At 38.9% G+C, this 20,685-nt stretch overlaps 1 protein-coding gene across 5 annotated transcripts in view; it reads right to left on the reverse strand.

Annotated features, from left to right (window-relative positions):
- Nucleotides 1-7,335: 7,335 nt before the first annotated feature.
- The window catches only part of LOC127005846 (CTD small phosphatase-like protein 2-B), a 44,678-nt gene continuing 31,328 nt past the window's right edge, over nucleotides 7,336-20,685 (reverse strand). For 3 of the 5 annotated variants that reach the window (XM_050875064.1, XM_050875096.1, XM_050875107.1), the window contains exons 2-10: nucleotides 14,635-14,914; nucleotides 14,087-14,301; nucleotides 13,843-13,939; nucleotides 11,877-12,219; nucleotides 11,225-11,301; nucleotides 10,515-10,688; nucleotides 9,004-9,233; nucleotides 8,613-8,739; nucleotides 7,336-7,999 (exon numbers count right to left, since the gene is read on the reverse strand). In XM_050875064.1, coding sequence (XP_050731021.1) covers nucleotides 7,841-7,999; nucleotides 8,613-8,739; nucleotides 9,004-9,233; nucleotides 10,515-10,688; nucleotides 11,225-11,301; nucleotides 11,877-12,219; nucleotides 13,843-13,939; nucleotides 14,087-14,301; nucleotides 14,635-14,914 — 1,702 coding nt within the window. In that variant the 3' untranslated portion in view covers nucleotides 7,336-7,840. Of the gene's footprint in view, nucleotides 8,000-8,612; nucleotides 8,740-9,003; nucleotides 9,234-10,514; nucleotides 10,689-11,224; nucleotides 11,302-11,876; nucleotides 12,220-13,842; nucleotides 13,940-14,086; nucleotides 14,302-14,634; nucleotides 14,915-17,325; nucleotides 17,980-20,685 lie in introns of those variants that run through there. The other 2 variants (XM_050875085.1, XM_050875074.1) reach the window with 2 other exon arrangements.

Raw genomic sequence — 20,685 nt, forward strand, 5'->3', positions numbered from 1 at the left:
TTCGGCTGCTTTTTAATGTAACAATGCCTTGCTGCCTAGCTTTCGGCTGTAGCAACATGCCATAGAGGGGATACAAAGTGTATAATTTAACTGCAAGGCCGTTGAGATGTGCTAACAGTCAGTCGTCTTGGGAGGAAACCATCGGTTATGACAGCAAGACACACACACTGCCATTGTTGTGTGTCTTGCTGTCGTAACCGCCCTCCCTCTGTACTGTCTATGGAAAATTGGAAATCATTGTGAGAGATCGAGGCACAGCGCTATACAAGGACTGAAACAATCGTTCACCTCAGGTTCAGACATCGAAGCTGCTGAGGGAAGCTGCGGCCCTTATGGCCAAAATTACTGGAAGTGATCTCTCCCATAGGGCTCTAGCTGTTATTACAGACTCACAATGGATATTTCACACTCATCAAGGCCACAGTCAAATAGACTGGACGTGTTACAAGAGTTTAATGAACAGAAGTTAGCTTTTGGTGAGCCATACGTAACCTGTCTTGGCAAAACTCTAGAATCACACCTAACTCACTTGGTTGTATGTGTTGTGTTGATAAAGCGTGTCGAAGGAGTTGAATAGTGGAATAGGATTAGCTGAGAAGAATGAGGATGAGAAATTAGGAATGCCGCATCTATGCAGATCCACGAGACGCTATTGTCAAGCAATCCAGCGTAAGTCGGCGTGAAAGACCCGATACCGCTGACGTGGTACCAACGCATGCCCGGATCCATCACGACACGATCGAATCACACTGGATGGCCCTCTGCCCCCACCTCACCGCCTTGCTACAAAGTTAATTGGTAAAGGTACTTGGGGCAATAAGGGCCAGGGTTGACCATAGCGCCCCTGAGAAGGATGGTGTGTCGTTTGTTTTTTGGTGTGCCGATTGAAACACTGAACCACGGTGTGCGAAAACGATTGTTGAGTATGGGTGCTTGTTTGTGACTGCTGTGGGATTGTTGTTTGTGTACGTGTTAATGAGTGTAGAAATAGTGCTATGTATATAAATGTGGTGATCAGGAAGGCACTGTGTATGACGGAATAACGGTTTTCGTGTCTTACCTTCACTGAGTGTGTACGGTACGTGTTGTGCTGTCGGCAAATTCCTCGTGTCACTCAAAGTCATAGACTTTGGTGTCACTGTGCCGGTTCGTGGACTGGAACAGCCTCGTCCGGCACTTATTAAGTGTAGTTGCCATTACCGATTAAAAGGTTAAAATATTAAAATAACAGGTAAAAACTAGGTTAAAACTATTAAAAAAACAAAAAACAAATTAAAACAGTACGTATGTAAATAAAAAGTGTTATGTATGTGTGAATTCACTTAATTTAATGAAGGGAGAGAGGGAAGGAGAGAGGGAGCGCACGTCCACACCCGGCGAGAGCCACAGGGCTGTCTTCATTGGTGTGTAGTGGCGCTCGCCGACTTCACGTTCCATCATTACACTTGACACATCAGTCTCAAAACACGATTAATTGATATATTCGTGAAAAATATTCCCAACATTTAAACCGGGATTGTAATCCCCAAGGTAGGAAGGCAGAGTCTTTTTCCATGTCTCAGGCCATCGTACTATGGCTTCCTTTTACCCATTGGTATGGCCACTAGTGTCCGTGATTTGTGACCCTAAGTTAAACTGTAGGCCATGATGGCATATGACAATCCACAATACATGACCCAAGTCCAGAAACTGGTCAATTTCATTTATCCTCTATCTCTCTCCCCAAGTGTGTGTAATGGTATAGAGGGCTAATAATGTAATGTATGATGGACTTAGCCTTTCAGTTCTTCCCTATTCTTGGGGTATATAGTGGTTCCAGCTGGTACTTGGCTGCCTAAAAGTATTTTGTGTCTTATATTACTGTGGTAATGTACCTGGGTAGTAACAGAAACATCTGAGGAATTAAGGATTACATTTAAGAAACTTCTTATTTTCCTGTTCCCAACAGTGGGGAAGCTTAACACAACAGAAGCTAATTCCACTGCTGACACAGTACTGTGGTAATGGTACGTACCTGGATAGTAAAAGACATCTTTGAGAAGTTAAGGATTTCATTGAATAACTTGACTTCTTATTTTCTTAATTTATTCTGTAGAAATTGAATTAAACTCAAATTGAAGAATCTGCTAATTGTACACAGCTGAAATGGTGAGTAAAATTATAAAGTAACTACACAGATAAAGATATCTTTAGATGTAAATACAAGAGATATGACTTGTTCATTCCACATAAGCCTGAGCTCCACCAGGAATATCATATAGGTCAAGTATCCTTCTTCTCCAAGAGACTTGGATTTTTAAGATATGTTACACATAATGCAGGTTGAAAAAACATCATTCCATCTTCACCACACTGTGGGGCAACCCAAAGCCAGAGTACTTTGTGCTATCATTGACTATTATTTGTAATTAAACTTAAGAAGTTGCATAACCACTCCAACTGAATCCTCAAGCTGTATTTTTAGAGCCATGAACACTCTTGTCACTACCAAGCAGTATGCCAACTCTGGTGTTCTGCAAATAAGCACCATTCTTATTGCTGTACCTTTTCAATTACAACACAGAGCAATACTTTTTTGTTCTTCCCTTTGTAACCTTGGATAGCGTAAGCAAGTCTATCAAAATTTGCCAAGAGCATACTTCCTGTCCTTCATATGTATGATTGAGGATCTGATGTGGAAGCAGTCCATCACTTGACAGTGTAACAATGATCTAAATTTGTGAGTAATGTAATGATGCATTACATAATGTTATTGGCAGTTCCTTAAAAATGTCTTGGAGAGATAAATCAATCCAGATAATCTGGTATTCATTTCTAGGGTGTGCACTTCTAACAAATTAACGAGAAATATAAATCTGAATTAGAATAGTATAACAAAATGGTAGGCATTAAAAATCAAGGTGTCTTCAGTGAAACGCAATTGATACCTGACATATGATAAATAATGTAGAGCACTTCCCTCATTGTTGTAACATAAGTTGTATAAAACATTGCAAAGTATATGGTAATAAAGGGAAAACTTGGTGTTTGTTCTCAATGTGAAATAAAAGCAAGGTATCTTGCTGGTATACCAAGAAATTCAAACCCAAGTTTTTTCCAGATGTATAATTTTTCCCCATAATTGGCCAGCGTGTCTCAGATCAGGGAAGTGGATGTCCCTGCCATGCATGGCCTTGTATCCCTCGTGTTGAAAGGGTTGGCAAAAGCAGGGAATGTGGCTGTAAAAAGTTGCTCCTGTTTCCTTAAGGCAACTTGTTGCTATTAGAACAAGACTGACACATGCAAACTTGTAGTTATAATTTTTTTCAAAACAAAAAAACTCCATGGATTGTGATTATGAAGCCCTTAACACATCTTACTGGTAAAGGTGGGTTATGATTGATAAAACAAGTGAAGAAGCTAAGGGCACCTGACATAGCTGTGGGGTCACCTGCTAGTGCTAAATTCACTTCATAGCATCAGCTGTCAACAACGAGCCTTTCCAACACACTCTACTTTTCCATCAACATTAGTTCTGGGCAGCACAGGTTTGGGTGTCTTGTTCCCCACACAAAGCTACTAATGGTTACTTTTTTGTACTAATGTGGGATACTTGACCTATATAAAAGAGGGTTCTTATATGCAGTATACATAGCGACTTACAGTAACTTGTAACCCACTTTTTCACTTTCATAAAAGAGTAAAGCGGAAAAGCATACCAAACTGGTTGTTTCATACTGAAAATAAGCTCATGTATCAACCTTTCTTCTGAAACTAGAGAAATTTAAGAGGGTATATTTTCTACAGAAGACTGACTTTTGTAACGTGTGTGTGTGTGTGTGTGTGTGTATGCGTGTGTGTGTATTTTTACACCACAGCCAATAAACTCATACAGTGGATTCTTGATATAACAGAAGCTTAGATTTAAGTGAAGTATTTAGTTCAGTTGGATATTGTGACTAAACAATATTTTGCTGAAATAGGAGCAAAATTCCATTACAGATTCATGTAACATGTTTTGTTTGTTTAAATATTTCGATGTTGATGTGCTACTGTCTCAAAACAGAAATGCAACTACTGTGCACTGTGATGTTTTCTACTCTACTGCATTTAAGTGCTATGTGCTACATGTTACTCTGTTATATGTAATGGTTAAAATTTACATCTTGAGAGAGAGAGAGAGAGAGAGAGAGAGAGAGAGAGAGAGAGATTTAAATAGATAAACAGACTGCACAGATCCTGTGGTCCAGACCAGGTGGTCTGTCCTTAAGATCACTTTTTCACTTCCATAAAACTAATGCGGAAAAGTATATCAATCTGGTTGTTTCATACAGAAAATAGGCTCATGTATCAACCCTTATGCTGAAACTAGACCAATTCAATAGGCTATATTTACTACAGAAGATTGACTTTTAAAGTGTGTGTGTGTGTGTGTGTGTGTGTGTGTGTGTGTGTGTGTGTGTGTGTGTGTGTGTGTAATTCACCACGGCCTGATCACGTGTTGGACTCGTAATCGCCAGCAGGTACCCTCCTCGCATGAGCAAGTGCTCTTTATCGTCAATCTATGGGTACTGCCAGGACCTCACACACCACACACCCCATACCCCTTGCTCAAGGGGGGACAGTAACCACTCCTAGTCAACGGAAAGAATCCAGCCTGAGCGGGCTCGAACCGCCACCCTGTCAGACCATGAAGCCTGGCAGCGCAGCTCTCTAACCAGTTGCACCACGGAATGTGTGTGTGTATCTGTGTGTGTGTGTGTGTATTTTTACACCACAGCCAATAAAAGCATACAGTAAAAAATGCATTTAATGTGCACTGGTGTTTTCTACTGTAATGCATTTAAATGTTGAGTGTGTGTGTGTGTGTGTGTGTGTGTGTGTGTGTGTGTGTGTGTGTGTGTGAGAGAGAGAGAGAGAGAGAGAGAGAGAGAGAGAGTTTTAGTTTAGCAATTAATTCACCGGTAATAAGTTTGTTAGATCAAGATTCCACTGCAGTCATCAGAACAGAAAGCAGCCTAACTATTATATTTCAAATCATCAGTGAATATTTTAACACTGAAAACACTATGATTACAAAACAGTCATGGTTGTACCAATAATAATTACTTAATAATTTCATAACTGTATATACATTTGTAATTTGCACTTATCAGTTACCCTTTATACATATTACTTTATCTAAAATTACTAAAACATAAAAGATAAATCTGTTCCTTATATGATACATCTGAAGTAACACACAGCAGGCATAATGAAACAGCCCTATGTTGTTTCAACAAAATTTTACCTTCAGATAAAGTGGCAGGGTGAGCACTGTCTTGTGCAGCTCAGGATGAAGTGGTGCCCATGTTTCCCTGTGTTTCTTATACTATTTACATTTCACAGTAAAAGAGTTTGCTTCTTTGGTTGTATCTTTGACTATGCTTCTACATATCAATTTATACTGAAAAATAATGACCCCATAACAAAACTATTACATGGCGCAAGTGGTTTCTATGGTCCATTCATCACCAAAAGCCCACTTGCTGCCACTCACCCAAGTTCCTTGAAATATATATTTTTAAAACTTTAACATATAATTCCTGAAACAATGTACCAACATATAAACATCATTATTATTTACCTTACGGCAGAGCCGCACAATTATCAGAACAATTAAATACATGTAAATAACTTTTCAAGAAAATATCAAAACAGTTTATACTATTCAAGATTGGTTGGGAGGAGCAGTGGAAGGTATGGCAATGATGGCATATGTGTGAATACAGAAAGTGCTTTTATGATGATGAAATAACTATACAACACAGGAATCTGGGTGCTAGGCATAGAAATCTAACATTTCTGACTTTAACTTCAAATTGGTCAGTCTCAAAATTATATTCTATACCTGTCCTAGGTCAGGTCTGCATGTGTAGACAGGCACATGTGTTAAGCTGATGACTTCTTACAATGTGAATCAATTATATTAGTGTGTGTGTGTGTGTCAGATCCATTTTTCCAAGTGTTATTTTATTCCTTTGAATGAAACCATTTTATCCATCTATTTATTTTTATCTGCGCACCTACAACTCACTTGATACAGGATATTTGATGGCAAAGATGATAATCATGAGCATGAAAATGATTAGGATGAGGATGAGGATGAATGAACTTCTATAAATAACATAAAACACATAAAAAGAAGCAAACTCTTCGTTGATGTTATACAAATAATTCCCTTAGACTGATAGATTTTTTTGTACATCAAAGAAATTTTGCATGAGGAAAGTACTCACAGTATGCCATGAAAGTGACAAATGTGTGTGTGTGTGTGTGTGTGTGTGTGTGTATGAGAGAGAGAGAGAGAGAGAGAGAGAGAGAGAGAGAGAGAGAGAGAGAGAGAGAATGGAGTGAGGGGACCAGGCAGGTAGGAAGGAAGGAAGGAAGGAAGGAAGGAAGGAAGGTAGGTAGGTAGGTAGGTAGGCAGAAGGTAGGTAGGTGGAAGGTAGGTAGGTGGTAGGTAAGTAGGTAGGCAGATTGACTGACAGATGAACAAAGAAACCCAAATTGAAAAACCCAAGTCTGCAAATGCATATCAGATAATTACTCAATTAATTCTGTATACTTTCATAACATTGAAATGTGTGAACAAATGTTTTCGTCAGCCAAATATGGGTTTCACACCTGATAGTGTACACCCTGATACCTGTATTATGGTTAAAAATTAGAACTACTGGGAACTTCTGAAATTGTGAGGTAGGGTAAAGGGTCAGAGGCTAGGTTACACAAATATACCTACTAAAATTCTTAATAGATGTGTACTTATTTTCTAAAATCTATACAGTTAATAACTCTTAACATTATAGACCCTACTAGGCAGTGCACATCAACATTCTGTAGTACTTTCTTTCCACTCAGACTGCACTCAGGCCTTTTTCCCCCTATCACAGTCACAGAAACGAAACTGAATCCTTCAATTATGCAATATCGCTAAACTCATCACTATGTACAATAATATAAAACTAGATTTATAATACAGTTCCTCATCACTTTCACTTATCTTAAAAATCCTCTTGAGCTGATGCTCAGCTGTTCCCAGGAATGATCCACACACTTGACTCGCAACAATAATGGGCAGGTTTCTTTCCTCTGAAACTTTTCATTTGCAGTATTCTTGATTTTAAGTATTTTTTTTACACACACACACACGGATATAGATATATATATATATATATATATATATATATATATATATATATATATATATATATATATATATATATATATATATATATATATATATATATATATATATATATATATATATATGTGTGTGTGTGTGTGTGTGTGTGTGTGACAATGTAGTATCACATAAATTTTCTTGAATTTTTTATTCATTTATATTATTTGATATTGGTGTATATTAACTACATAAGATCATAATATAAAATTCATGAAGCACTAATCTTAGAAATTAAATTGTATCTCTTGAGAGCTTAATGCATAATTCACTGAATAACTTTCAACTTCCATATTTTCCCATTTGTACAAAGTATGTTGATAGGAAATTGCTGTACCTTGCAGCCAGTTGGCTTTATACCACTTGAAGATGATGTACTATAGGAAATATACCTTTCATTATTTCAGCACAATTCCTTATAACCAGAAGACCTGGCCATTCATTGGCAATCATTACTTAAAACCTGAAATACAAGCAGCAACACTTGAGTGACTATTTTAATTTCAGGCACCTTTTCTTAATAACCTCTTGAGCTAAATGCAAATATGAAACACTGCTACGTTTTACTGGAGATGAAATAGCACTTGTACCAAATCAATGTTTCTAATGTTTGTGAACCTTCACACCGAAAGTTAGAGCTTAGTCTGGGGGCAGATAAGTTTCCAGTTTGTACTTTTCACGAATGAATGGTCGCACGTCATCCTTGTCCACAAGTGACTCTAGGAAAGGCAGCAACTTCTCAAGCTCCCTGTCATCCTTGTCAACAAACCAGCTCTCGATAGGAATTCCATTATTTATCTGTCAAAAGGACAATTATTAAATGTTAGAATTATGAAGGGTAAAATTAAAAGAAGCAGTATGAAGTGTTAAATATATGTGAGGCTAGCTTCTCAAAAGGAAAACTTCAGTGAAAACTGAAGTTTGTGAAATGCAACTACAGTAGAATTTTTAAACATTATAATTAGTCTTCACATAAATTTCCATATATTGCAGCCTCAAAGCTTTCTCCTGTCATAGTCTTCACCCTCTCACTTGGGTCTTAATTATTAAGTTTTCAGGCCAAGACTGTGAGCTTTGGCAGCCTCACCCGCTTATAAAATTTCACTTTTTTGCCAATTCTCTTTCCAAAGACTCTCCCATGTGGCCATATATATTACTGGATTCACCCCCCAAAAATATATAAGGTGGGCTTTTATGTATAAACTCTACCGTATGGAAAAATATGGACTTAAACCAATAACCCCCAAAACTACACATACCAGGTATCCAAGCTGATAACTATGTGCATCATACCACTATCACATTTTTTTCTATCTTATTGATTCTAGAGCCCTAATAAAAGTTTTACATGCCATTATATTTCAGGTTGATAAAGAGGTTGATTTGTCAAGCATTTTACTTTTACACTCACCTGGTAGCCAAATGCTTGAGGAGAGTTGTCCACAATAATTGTCTTGGAAAGATCTCTTCCTAGTATTGTTAGGTCCTTTACGTAGTTACCCTGAACACACACACAGTGCTCACGAAACAATCTGTACCTATAACATAAGGTAATAAAAATCATTAATTGTTATGAAGGTAAAATCTCAATAGCTGACAACAACAAATGTATATTTTTCTTATTCAAGAAAACAGGCAGTGGAATTTATCTTAAATTTAAGTCAACTTTATGGGACAATACAGGAGAACTCAGTTATCAATATACTTAAACAATTGAAGCAATCAATGATATCCCCTCAAGATGTCTTGCAATACTGTAAATTCAATTTAACATTCCAATATGATTCCTTTACTTTACTTACTTGATCCATTTTCGTTGTGGGTCAAGCAGATTCATAAGTTTGTCAGCATATACCTTCTTGCTTGCTGTGAAGAGAATGACCTCATATAAGTTGGAAACATGTTCCAGGAATTCTCGAAAATAGGGGCGGGTGCGGACAAACACTTGGTAGTTGACATCCTGGAACACCACTGGGAAGCTGAGGGTGGCATCCTCAAGTTCCTGTAGACTGCAGTGAACCAGCGTTTCATCCTAAAACATGCGAATACAAACAGTCATTAGAACTCAAGTCATAATATACATGTAGCAGTTGTGCTTATCATAAAATACAATGTACTATGCTGGTATTTTACTTTTCCACTATGATTATTCACTAATAATGCTGACGATCAAACTAAAATAACATTGGAATTGATTAATTTTATCAATGTTTTTTTCATTCACTTTCCATTCCTGCAGTAACTCTTACTTTATACAATCATTACAATTAATTATGTCATTCGTTCATCTTAAAAATTACCATGCTACAATTTTTTTCTGTCTTTTACTCTGTAAATTCAAAGTACCTTGTTCTTAATTGCTGCAAAGCTTCTTTATTTTTATGCACTCAAAAATGTCACCTACAAGCAAAATTATGTTTGTTTAAATTCGAAAGTATTTTAAAAGATTTCCTTCAATTATTAAGGCCTCTAGTAGCATATTAACTAAATACCAAAAGCTGATATTGGATTAGACTTACCAATACCTCACCACACCCCTCCTCTATCTACTAAAGATAAGAGGTATCTAAAATGCATCCTTGTAGACCATTATCTTCTGGGTTATAGCACATCATCATGGAGTGAACAAGGTACTTTGAAGTTACAGAGTAAAAGACAGAAAAAAATTGTAGCATGGTAATTTTTAAGATGAACGAATGACATAATTAATTGTAATGGTTGTATAAAGTAAGAGTTACTGAAGGAATGGAAAGTGAATGAAAAAAACATTGATAAAATTAATGAATTCCAATGTTATTTTAGTTTGATCATCAGCATTATTAGTGAATATGAATCTGGGAGGGCCAATCATAAAAATTCCTTTCACATTATCCAGATTTCTTTATTTACCCTGATTCCTCAAGGACCTTGACTGAATTAATGAAGATATATGAGGATTTACTATGAAAATGATTTGAAAGTTGTGTGGCAACATTAGATGTTTCTGCAATGTGACCATTTCCCCTGGATGGGGAAAGCTAGGAAAAGTTGACCAGTAATAAGAGTTGTTAGTGTGACTGGCTAAATAACAGCTATTTAGCCATGACTTCTCAAGGTCCAGCCTGGCTGTAAAAAACAACAAAGGTTCAGTGTATAAAACTATTGGCGAGACTTTTTCAAGCTACTTTTAGGAGGGTCGTAAAAATTCCTTTGACATTATCCTGATCCTTCGTTTATCCCAAGGACCTTGGCTGAATTAATGTGGATAACTGAGGATTTACTGTAGTTTACAATGATACTGTGAATTTTCCTGTCAAGTGAAATTATTCCTTACCAGATCTAAGACAAGAGTAAACTCTGGTGAACTGCGGGTCTTGAGGGGCAGAGCTGGGTTCCTTGCCCTCATCTCTGGTGTGAGCGGGGGCAGGTGCTTGATGAAAAAATAGGGATCAAAGGCCTCCCATTCCTCATAACCCTCATCACATGAACTCTCATAAGCTCCACCAGCCTGAGAAGAGATTAGCTTACATTAGTACTACTACACTACACTGCAGTGCTGGCAACCAAAACAATAGATAATATGCAGAGATAAGAACCACAAGGAAGCCACACAAGTAATCACATGTAATTAAACTATACACTGTTAAACCTATCTTTATCTGGAGATTTCTATAGGCAAGTAAAAAAAACTGAAACCTGGCATGGCCGTTCTCTTTATCTGACATTCAAACTGTGCAGGTTAAACAGAGCTAGATAAACATTTAAAGAAAAACATGTAATATGTAAGTAGAATATACAAGAACCAGTGCTATTTATCATTGCATAAATATAATAACATGGCAGTTTACTATATGAACTAATGTTCAGTGCAAAAGTCAAGATAAAGGTGGTATGATATGACAAGCAACTGTAACAAGTCATGGAATGATAGAAAATAAAGGAAAACATTTTTTTTAACACCTGTTATGTACACTTTTCTGGCTCATGGCATCAACCTTTCAATAACACAATAGTTACATGAAGAAAACTAACTTTCTGACTTACCTCATAATTTTCTTTATTTTCTTGCACAGTGCAGTGAGAAACTTGAGCGATCATCATTGCTTCCTCAGGTTCTAACCCTGAAAGTAGAATAACATTTTTTATTACACAGACCCTATAGCCCACAGTAGGTGATCTGATCTTCAATTTGAGTGAAACACCAAATGGCCATCAAAACACTGCATGGTCAAGTTTGTTATTAAATGAACCAATCATTTTGCACTGAACCACTGAAGGTGGGAGTTTATTTCATTCCTGTACAACAATGTAAATGAAAAAGAATTTGGTTTGGTGCAATCTGAATTTAATTGCATACTCTTAAGTTTTGTGCCATTATTTCTCATTCATGGTCTTTAATCATAAACAATTTGGATTTGTCCACATTTGTAACTCTATCAAGTATATTGAAACATTCAATTAATTTCCCTCAGAAACAACATTTCTCAAGAGTGAACATGCTAAAATGCTAAGAGATAAAAGCCTCTCCACACAAAATTTGCTGTACAAGGAAATCATCATTGTTGCCCTACAGTGAACACCTTATTTAGTTATGTCCTCCACATGGTGGATAGAATACTGCATATTGAGAGATCTGTCTAAACTAGTGTAGTTGTAGTATTAAAATAGGGTATAGATAGTAGAAGTTCTTATCTACCTTGTGATGAATCTGACATTGGTGGGTCAAGAATGCTTGGGATATCAAGCTGAATACGAGTTGACAGTTGTGTAAGGCTTGGGCTGCTGGAACTGTCGTCTGGACACAACCTCTCTTGAATGCAAATTTCTTGGTCTTCGTAGTCTTCAACATCTTCTAAATCTTCTGGTTCTTTCTCCAGACAATGTTCCTCTATATTTTCCCTTGAGAAGGTTCGTCCCAGAGATGGGCTAGTGAGGGGTGAGGAGAGTGGTGAGGGAGTGGAGTCAACTGCATACACAGGAGAGAAGAGAGAGGTGTCCATGGCTGCGGTCTTCATTTCGTGAACTTCTTTCAGAACCTGCTTTAAGGTTTGGAAGAAAATATATAATATGTTAAAACAAATTTGCATCACTTTTAGAATCATATTTTTCATACCATCATAATTGACTGTATTCTAAGGAAAATCTCATTTATAAATGCCAATGAAAATTTCATATCATGAACTTAGTTCTGAAAATTATGACAAATAACCACATCTACTTTGCTTATAGAATATATGAAATAGAGATGTTCATGGCTTCAACAGCACCTACTCCTAGAGAACAGAACTTGAGGTGGTTATGTACAGGGAAGTTTGAGGTCATGAGCAAAATGTTTAGCTTCAATGTATCCAGCATCATAACCTATTTCCTGCACTAAGTCTAAAAAGTTTCAAGAAACCACAAGCAGAAGCTAAACCATTTCACAAACAGTAGCTTGAGTAAGTCTAGACTTACAGACTTTGAACAGCAAGCTGAAGACCATTACTTCTGACCATAGTTAATCAAGATGGAATGTCAGATACAATATTGAAAAAGCTCAAGTGCATGTACTACAGGTAAAGCTCATGGTAGAGGCCATATACAATTCAGTAAAAAACTACAATGACCATCAACAATTATTGAGAATATGAATAAATATCAACCGACTGTGATTATACAAGCCCAAGATCATTGTGGTGCAATAGTCATTTATGATGACACCCAAAGAAAATATGGGATATATGAAGTATTCTAAACAAAACTAACTCCTTAAGAATGAAGTTTTAAGACTGCCTCTCTCCCAATTCACAATTAGGGCCATATTTTCAAAATACTCATTATTTGTTGATATCACAAGAATATGGAGCATAAAATTCTGCACTAAAAACATATTTGCATTGTTATGTTACATAGTAACGGTAAAGTGTGGAGTGTCAAGTTGAAATATTCTCCATAAAAAATCAATAAAAAAATGGATGAGTACAAATATATTTTGATGTTAATAGTAAACAATATTACATGTTCAAAACAACATATAAAAGTAAATACTGTCCAATAAATGGATGTAAGTGATGCAGAAAGTGATATAAATGGGTGCAAGAGAAGCAAAATTTGTAAAATATGCATTTAGCGCATTACATATGCCAGCTGGGGTGTCTACTTTAGTCTCTAGATGATTTCTAGGCCTTCCCTTGTCTATCAAAGAGTGAGCACATGGCTGCTGATGGTTAAAGGTTTCATGATGCTCTCTCTTACAGCCAGAGGCAAACTAACCACACAAATACTGCAATGTTGCCATACAAAGGCACTTACAGCCAGAGGCAAACTAACCACACAAATGCTTCAATGTTGCCATACAAAGGGTTATAGGACAGCTGGCAACCCCTTTTCCAAACATGTCAATTTAATGCATTTATTTAAACTGCAGTTCTTTAGAGGGGGTGCTAAATCAGGCTTCATAGTACTTATGGGGTTAAAACAATCATTGATTTTATGTGATTACTTACTTACGTCCGTAGTTTCCTACTAATTTTGAGGAGTGCAGGAAGCAGATTTAAAACTAGTTATAGTATTGATTCATTCAACTGCCTGAAACTGCTTTTGCCTACAATAGTGAGTATTATGATGATGATAACAATAATGACAATGATACCAAGACATTAACTACAAACTTCAGGCAATACCTTTGATGCCTGACTTCCATTAGCAATATGGTGTCGTTTGCTGTGTGGCTTGCGGGGTGGGTGACACTTGTAATTTGGTGGAGACTGGTTCTGGCGCCTGAAACAAGTCAAAAGTGCCAAAATAAAGCAAACATAAAGGATATATGAGGGAGCACATATGTCAAAGAGTTCAAAACACAAGAAAACATCCATTTTCAACTCAAGTAAAGTGAAGCCAAGTCTGCAAGTACTGGCAGAGACATACTTGCTGATCCTCAGAGGACGTGGCTTGAGCAATTTAGAGCCGATGATATTGTTATCTGAGTCAATTACTGGAGCTTGATGGTTGGACTTGCAATTGGAGAATTTGCTAGCATATCGAGATGTGCGGAGAAATGAAGAAGAGTGGCAATTAGGAAGTGAGGCATTCACCACACTGTTGTACTGCGCTGGTGACAACAGCAAATTTTCATTCTGTTCCTGTGAAGATAAAAGTTGTATTGATAACAGGTACAGTTATCTATTACTTAATACAAGAAACTCACTCAACAACCTACAAAATGCTAACTAAACAAGCTCTAAAGACCTACAATGATCAACAGTCCTGCCATCATTCGTGGGAATACAAACTGAAATGGCTTAACAATGTAAAGGAAACCAACATTACATGAACATGTCATCATAAAAAAAAAAAAACATCTCAGAATATCAAATTGTGAAAAAAAAATGTAATTATGTATATTTCATGTTTTAGCTCTGAGGAAGTTGCCAAATTATCCAAAGTCTCAAAAAGTAAAGACACTCTATCCTTACCTCAAAGGCACTGTTTGACCTCTTAATTTGCCTTTGAGCTCGAGAGGCCTTGACTGGTGACTTCAGAACACTGGTTGATGTGACGGAACATGTGGAGGCTAGTGAGAGGGGAGAGCGACAGTGGTGATTCCGGAAGTGGCTGCTACCTCCTCCTCCACTGCCACTACTTTTGCCACCACCACCACCACCACCGCTGTTGCTGCTACTGCTGCTAACAGGGCTGCTGCTCTGGCTACGGCTCGTTCGGTCACGCAGGTTCATCCTCAAGTCTACCACATCCCTGTTGAGGAAAGAAATCAAACTTAAGTATAATGGTATAGATCACATCTTCTGTGTTCTATATAGTATGGTTGTAACAAAAGTGTGAAATATGAGGTATTTGAATGGGTGAAGCATGGTGCTCTGACATGTGATGAAAATGAATGAGGATGACTTTGTGAAGAGATTATAAGAAGGCAAGGTTATGGGAGGTGTCAGGGAGAGACCACCAATGGAATGGCTCAATAGAGTGGGCGAGTTTTGGAGAGAGTGTTGGTAGGCAAGGGCTTGAGTGTAATGAGTGGGAGTGTTGGAACAGAGAAAGTTGGGATGCTGACACCATGGCCTACCCCCATTTGAATGAAGTTCCCATGAGTGAACAGGGCATCGGAGACATACCTAGCTAGATAAGAGTACTGATAGCACAACAATGTTCAAGATCACAAATCACATTCCAACTGTGCAGATTTTAGCTGTTTGGAATACCCTTGTCAAATAGTGCCAAGTAACATACAGTAGTAGAAGACCAGCCTGGCAAACAGTAGTCAGGGATAGGAATTGCAAAACACTGGAAACAAATGGCAGAAATGGAGGTAAATCAAAAGTTTTAATGCCTTTCTAATCAGTGAAAGCTTCTGAGTAGCAGATGCTACTAATGAATGTGACATTCAAATGCTTACTTTGAATTGAGAAGGAAACAAGAATCACTATGTATCTCCTCAGGTAGTGTTAACCCATCCAGGAATAGTGTGCCACGAACAAACATTTGGAAGCACAACTGACTGTGTTGGATCTAACTTCATATCCCACTTTCAGCACCAACTAAATGTTCAAAACACGTTCCTGTTCAATGATTCACAGACTAATTGACACTAGTTAAAAGGAATAATTGACAGGAGTGTAGTGTCTTTTGAAAAAAAAATAATAATATTCTGTCACCTTGAAGAGGTCCTTTGTAAATGTAATGCAGAAAAAGAGCCAAATGCACTCCCCTGAAACATTACCGAGTGCGCATCAAGCAGTTTATTCACTACCATCCTAACAGACATGATGAATCTGACCACTCCAAAAATGGCTCACAACAGAATGGAACCCCCAATTCGCTTGCTGCTAACTTTTAGAAAGAGACCACGACTGACACAATTAAATGCATCAGAAAAATCTAACTGCGCCAGTCAAGCTTCAGGTCTTTTGTCCACTCTACTGTTAGCAAGTGCTATGTTTATTATAAATGTAAACTAAAATCACAACTTATCAGTATAAAATCAAATAAATGGATTAGATATTTTTTACTTCAAAATCCAAACACAGCCGTGAATAATATTTCACACTTAATCACTCAATAGAATATAATTTGCTAAAAATTCATATATATATATATATATATATATATATATATATATATATATATATATATATATATATATATATATATATATATATATATATATATGTAAGAGGGGAAAATGTGTGAGGTCTTTTACTCTTCTAATATTGGTCGGCCAGTCAGTGATGTAGACGAGACGACAACGACGATGATGATGGTGATGATTGTAGTACGGTGTACGTCGGTATTAAAACTCAAAATCAGTGGTTCCCAAACTTTTTTATATGATGCCCCCTATTGATTTCTAAAAAATCCTCACGCTCCCCCATCCGTTGTGTGTGTGTGTATGTATATATATATATATATATATATATATATATATATATATATATATATATATATATATATATATATATATATATATATATAATGAAACTCACGTGAGGATGATTCAAAACTGTGTTACTTTTTCATGTGTGTGTGTGTGTGTGTGTGTGTGTGTGTGTGTGTGTGTGTGTGTGTGTGTGTGTGTGTGTGTGTGTGTGTGTTGTAAAACTGCAATTTTTGGCAGACGGAATCACGCCCTCCCAGTTTGGGAGTCACTCCTCTAAATGAACGGAACTATGAAGAAATTCGGTTGCGTAATCTTATTTTAAATTCAAGTTCAGGGATTGACAGCGGCGAGTCGACGCGTCGGCAACACACACACAGCGTAATGCAAATATACTGCACTCACCAGCTCCTCGCCGACACACGCCAATTACGTTATAATATATGCAAAGAGGGAAAGCGGCACCGTGCAGAGAGGAGAGTGGCTGACCATGTTATCTTTTGAATGAATGCAGACACAACAGTAACCCGGACATGCTATAATAATAAACGCGACACTTGGCGGGCTTTTATTTATCTGTCCTTGAATTGCTTCCGCTACTGTATAAAAAGAAGTACTGCATGGAGGGAAGAGATGGGGGTACTGTGCAGAGCGAGGTGGTTTGAGGTATCTCTTGATTATATGCAGACATCTCAGTAGACATACACTAGACACAACAGCAATAACAGTAGTATAGTCCCTTGCAGCCCGTCCAGACACACACATTATCACATACCGGCACCATTGCCTAACACGGACCCCTCGCGCTGCTGCTGGTAGAACACACGCCTTCCTCTGCTGTCTGTCTCGCTGCCGCTGCGGTGAGGGGTGACTGCCAGCTAGTGGTGTTAAGTGTATCGTTTTGTCCAATTTCAACAAGTTCCCGGCTGGCCTTGAACTCCATCGACAACAGGAACAAATGCCCTAGTGATCCACAGGCCGGGTGTGTCAGTCATAACGCATAACAGTTACGTAATCACGACTAACCCAACCGCACAGTCCGCCGCAGACCCCACACCACAACTGTCGATGGAGGAAGAGCGCCAGAGACTGACACTGTGAGGAGAACTGTGCAGCGGCAGTGGTTCCCTTTAGTGCGGGGGAGGAGCTGTTGGGAGGAGGAGGAGAGGAGAGGGGCCGCAGCCAAGGTCGGGCTCGCGCCACGCTCCCTTCCTTCAACTCTTGACTCCCACGCACCTACGGGCTATACGAAGGCCCTAATGATGGCCTCCGCGACGCGTTGGTTGGGGTTGCTCCTCCGCTACCAGCACGACAGCCACCCACCCTCTCGTTATTATGAACGGCCCAGTGAGGTTCATGTCCACGCCTCGCGTTCCATGGTGATGAGAAATCGTTTCAGATCGTTCCAGATCAATTAAATGTTCGAGCGGCGGGAGAAATAATATAAAGGTCGATCATTCGCGACGGATAATACGAGTAATGGCTTCCTGAGTCCCGACAAACCGCACCAGTGACGGTGACGTGTTGCAGCCAAGGCCATTGGAGAGAGAGAGAGAGAGAGAGAGAGAGAGAGAGAGAGAGAGAGAGAGAGAGAGAGAGCAACAACCAGGCTCAACAACTAGGGTCATCAGCCTTACTATATAGCAGCAGATACCGTCACAAAAAGCACAATGATCCTATTACAGAAGTGCCATGTCTAATAGCAAGTGATGCCGCGGGCGAGGCTGGAACGACCGACCAATGACAGAATCAGGAGTCTCAGCCTTAGCCACTGCGCCACGGAGAGAGAGAGAGAGAGAGAGAGAGAGAGAGAGAGAGAGCAAACGCCCCACCTCCCTCACCTATATGCGTATGCACCGACACAGTATTCCCTCCCTCCCTCCCTCCCCCCTTTGCTTTCTTCCTTTCTCCTTCGATCAATTCTTCCTGGCTGTGCGACCTTCCACCACCTACCTCACTGCCTACCTCGAACTCAGTCACTTCGCTCAGCTTTACAAGACCCATCCATACTTCGATAACGAGGGAACGGAAGGAACGAAGTAGAGAACAGGTAAGGAAAATGAGAAAACAAAATGCAAGAAAAGCGATAAGAGGAAGTGCGAGAGTTTAAGCGATGGAAAGAAGGAAGAGGAAAGCTAAGGAATGGGAAACGGAGAGACGATAGAGAAGGGGAAGAGAAGAAGGTAAGGGAAGGAAAGGAAGGGGAGGGGTATGAGTATAACACACAGTTCTATTTTTACTTCAGCAGAGCGGTGTCCAAGGTCACTTACTCCCTCAAGAGGTAAGATGGTCCCGCACTTTCCCAATGCCTCAAGCCGCTGCATACTTAAAAAGGCGACCTAAATATTACCTAATGAGACCAAACACAGGTGCAAAGATACTACAGAGGGACCCTATGATTATACGTGCGTCTCAATACATAGGTAATAAGTTTTAATATGAAAAAAATGCAGCGTTTCAAGAGTATGCTAAATAATTCCCCAAAACTGATAATTCAATAAAAAAAAATCTAGGCCAATCAACTGTGCAAGGGGTTCTGGTGTGTGTGGGGGAGGGGGGGGGGGGGCTCTGATCTTCGGCCAAGGAATCACTGTACGTATTATTTTCTCGTGTATCTTCGTATATAGTCTCAGGTAGGGTTCACAAGTCACTAAGCCTAAGGTGATGTGTTAGGCTCAGCGCGTGAGGGGGCGTGGCAGGTGACGCTAACGTGTGCTCTGCGTCTTTTACCGTGTAGCACAAAAGGAGGGTGACGCGTCATGTTGAAGAGAAAACAGCAAATGGTTGGGGTAGGTAAGGGAGATGCTATTTGTTAAGGATGAGGGACAGGAAAGCGAAGTCATTGCGTGGATAGCTGGATGAGGGAAAGGAAAAGAAAACCATTGCGTGGATATATGAGAGGGAAAGGAAAGGAAAGACACTGAAAGGATAAAGGAAATGGTAGCAGTTAAGAGAATCGTTTCAAAGGTATAGAATAAATCAGCAGAAAGGCAAGCGAAATAAAAGACAAATAAAAAGAATGCCAAAAAATGAGTAAACTAGCGCTACATAAACTAAGGACAGGTGTTAAAGAAAAAAAGTAACAAAAAAACACTACATAAACTAAGGACAGGTGTTAAAGAAAAAAAAGTAACAAAAAAACACTACATAAACTAAGGACAGGTGTTAAAGAAAAAAAAGTAACAAAAAAACACTACATAAACTAAGGACAGGTGTTAAAGAAAAAAAAGTAACAAAAAACAATCTAAAAGTACATTTCTTGCTAGTCACGGGAAGGAGAGGTACGGGAAAAGAAGGCGTTGCGTAAGTGAAAACCACCGCTCCGGAAGCTACGGTCAGGTGGTCAAGGAACAAGACAGGAATCACAGGGGAAACTGAAACCTACTTAAATTACATTATTAACTAGCTCCAGAGGAAGGAGAGACGGGAGATGAAGTGCGGCAGTGGCGTGAAAGGCAGTGATGGGGGAGGAAAAGGAGGGACGCGCTGTCTACCGAGTGAAACATCGCTAATTACAGAAGGAAAAAAGGGACGACGTAAAACAGAGAGAGAGAGAGAGAGAGAGAGAGAGAGAGAGAGAGACGTCAGTATATCAGGGTGGAATGTATATTAAAAGGGAATCAAAGATCATCTGAGACAAAGATTATAATGATGCAAAACCTGAGAAGAAAAAAAAGATGATGAAAAAGAAGAAGAGGAGAGGAAGGGGAGGAGGAGGATGAAGGAGGAAAATTAAAGTATAGAAAAAACATCGCGAAGGAGAGTCACGCCACACAAGGTCACTGGATGTTGTTGTTGTCGTTGTCGCCTTCATCTTATAATAGCAAGAGTATCGTAATGATGGTCTATCCACTACTTCCTCCCTCCACCTGACAAACGCTGCTCGCACAACGACCTGCCCTCTGTGTGTGTGTGTTTGTGTGTGATGAACATTGATTATGCTTCGTAATACTTTTTTTTCTCTTTCGACGAGAGAGAGAGAGAGAGAGAGAGAGAGAGAGGAGGGGGGGCACCGACGGAGGAATGTGGAGGAGCAGCATAGTGCCTCCTCGCTAGCCATGGACACACTGACTCATACCATCGATCTGCCGCCTCCTCCTCCTCCTCCTCTTGCTGGTGCTGGTGCTGCTCTACT

The sequence above is a fragment of the Eriocheir sinensis genome, chromosome 3 (genome assembly GCF_024679095.1).
Source record: "Eriocheir sinensis breed Jianghai 21 chromosome 3, ASM2467909v1, whole genome shotgun sequence".
NCBI classification, from domain to species: domain Eukaryota; kingdom Metazoa; phylum Arthropoda; class Malacostraca; order Decapoda; family Varunidae; genus Eriocheir; species Eriocheir sinensis.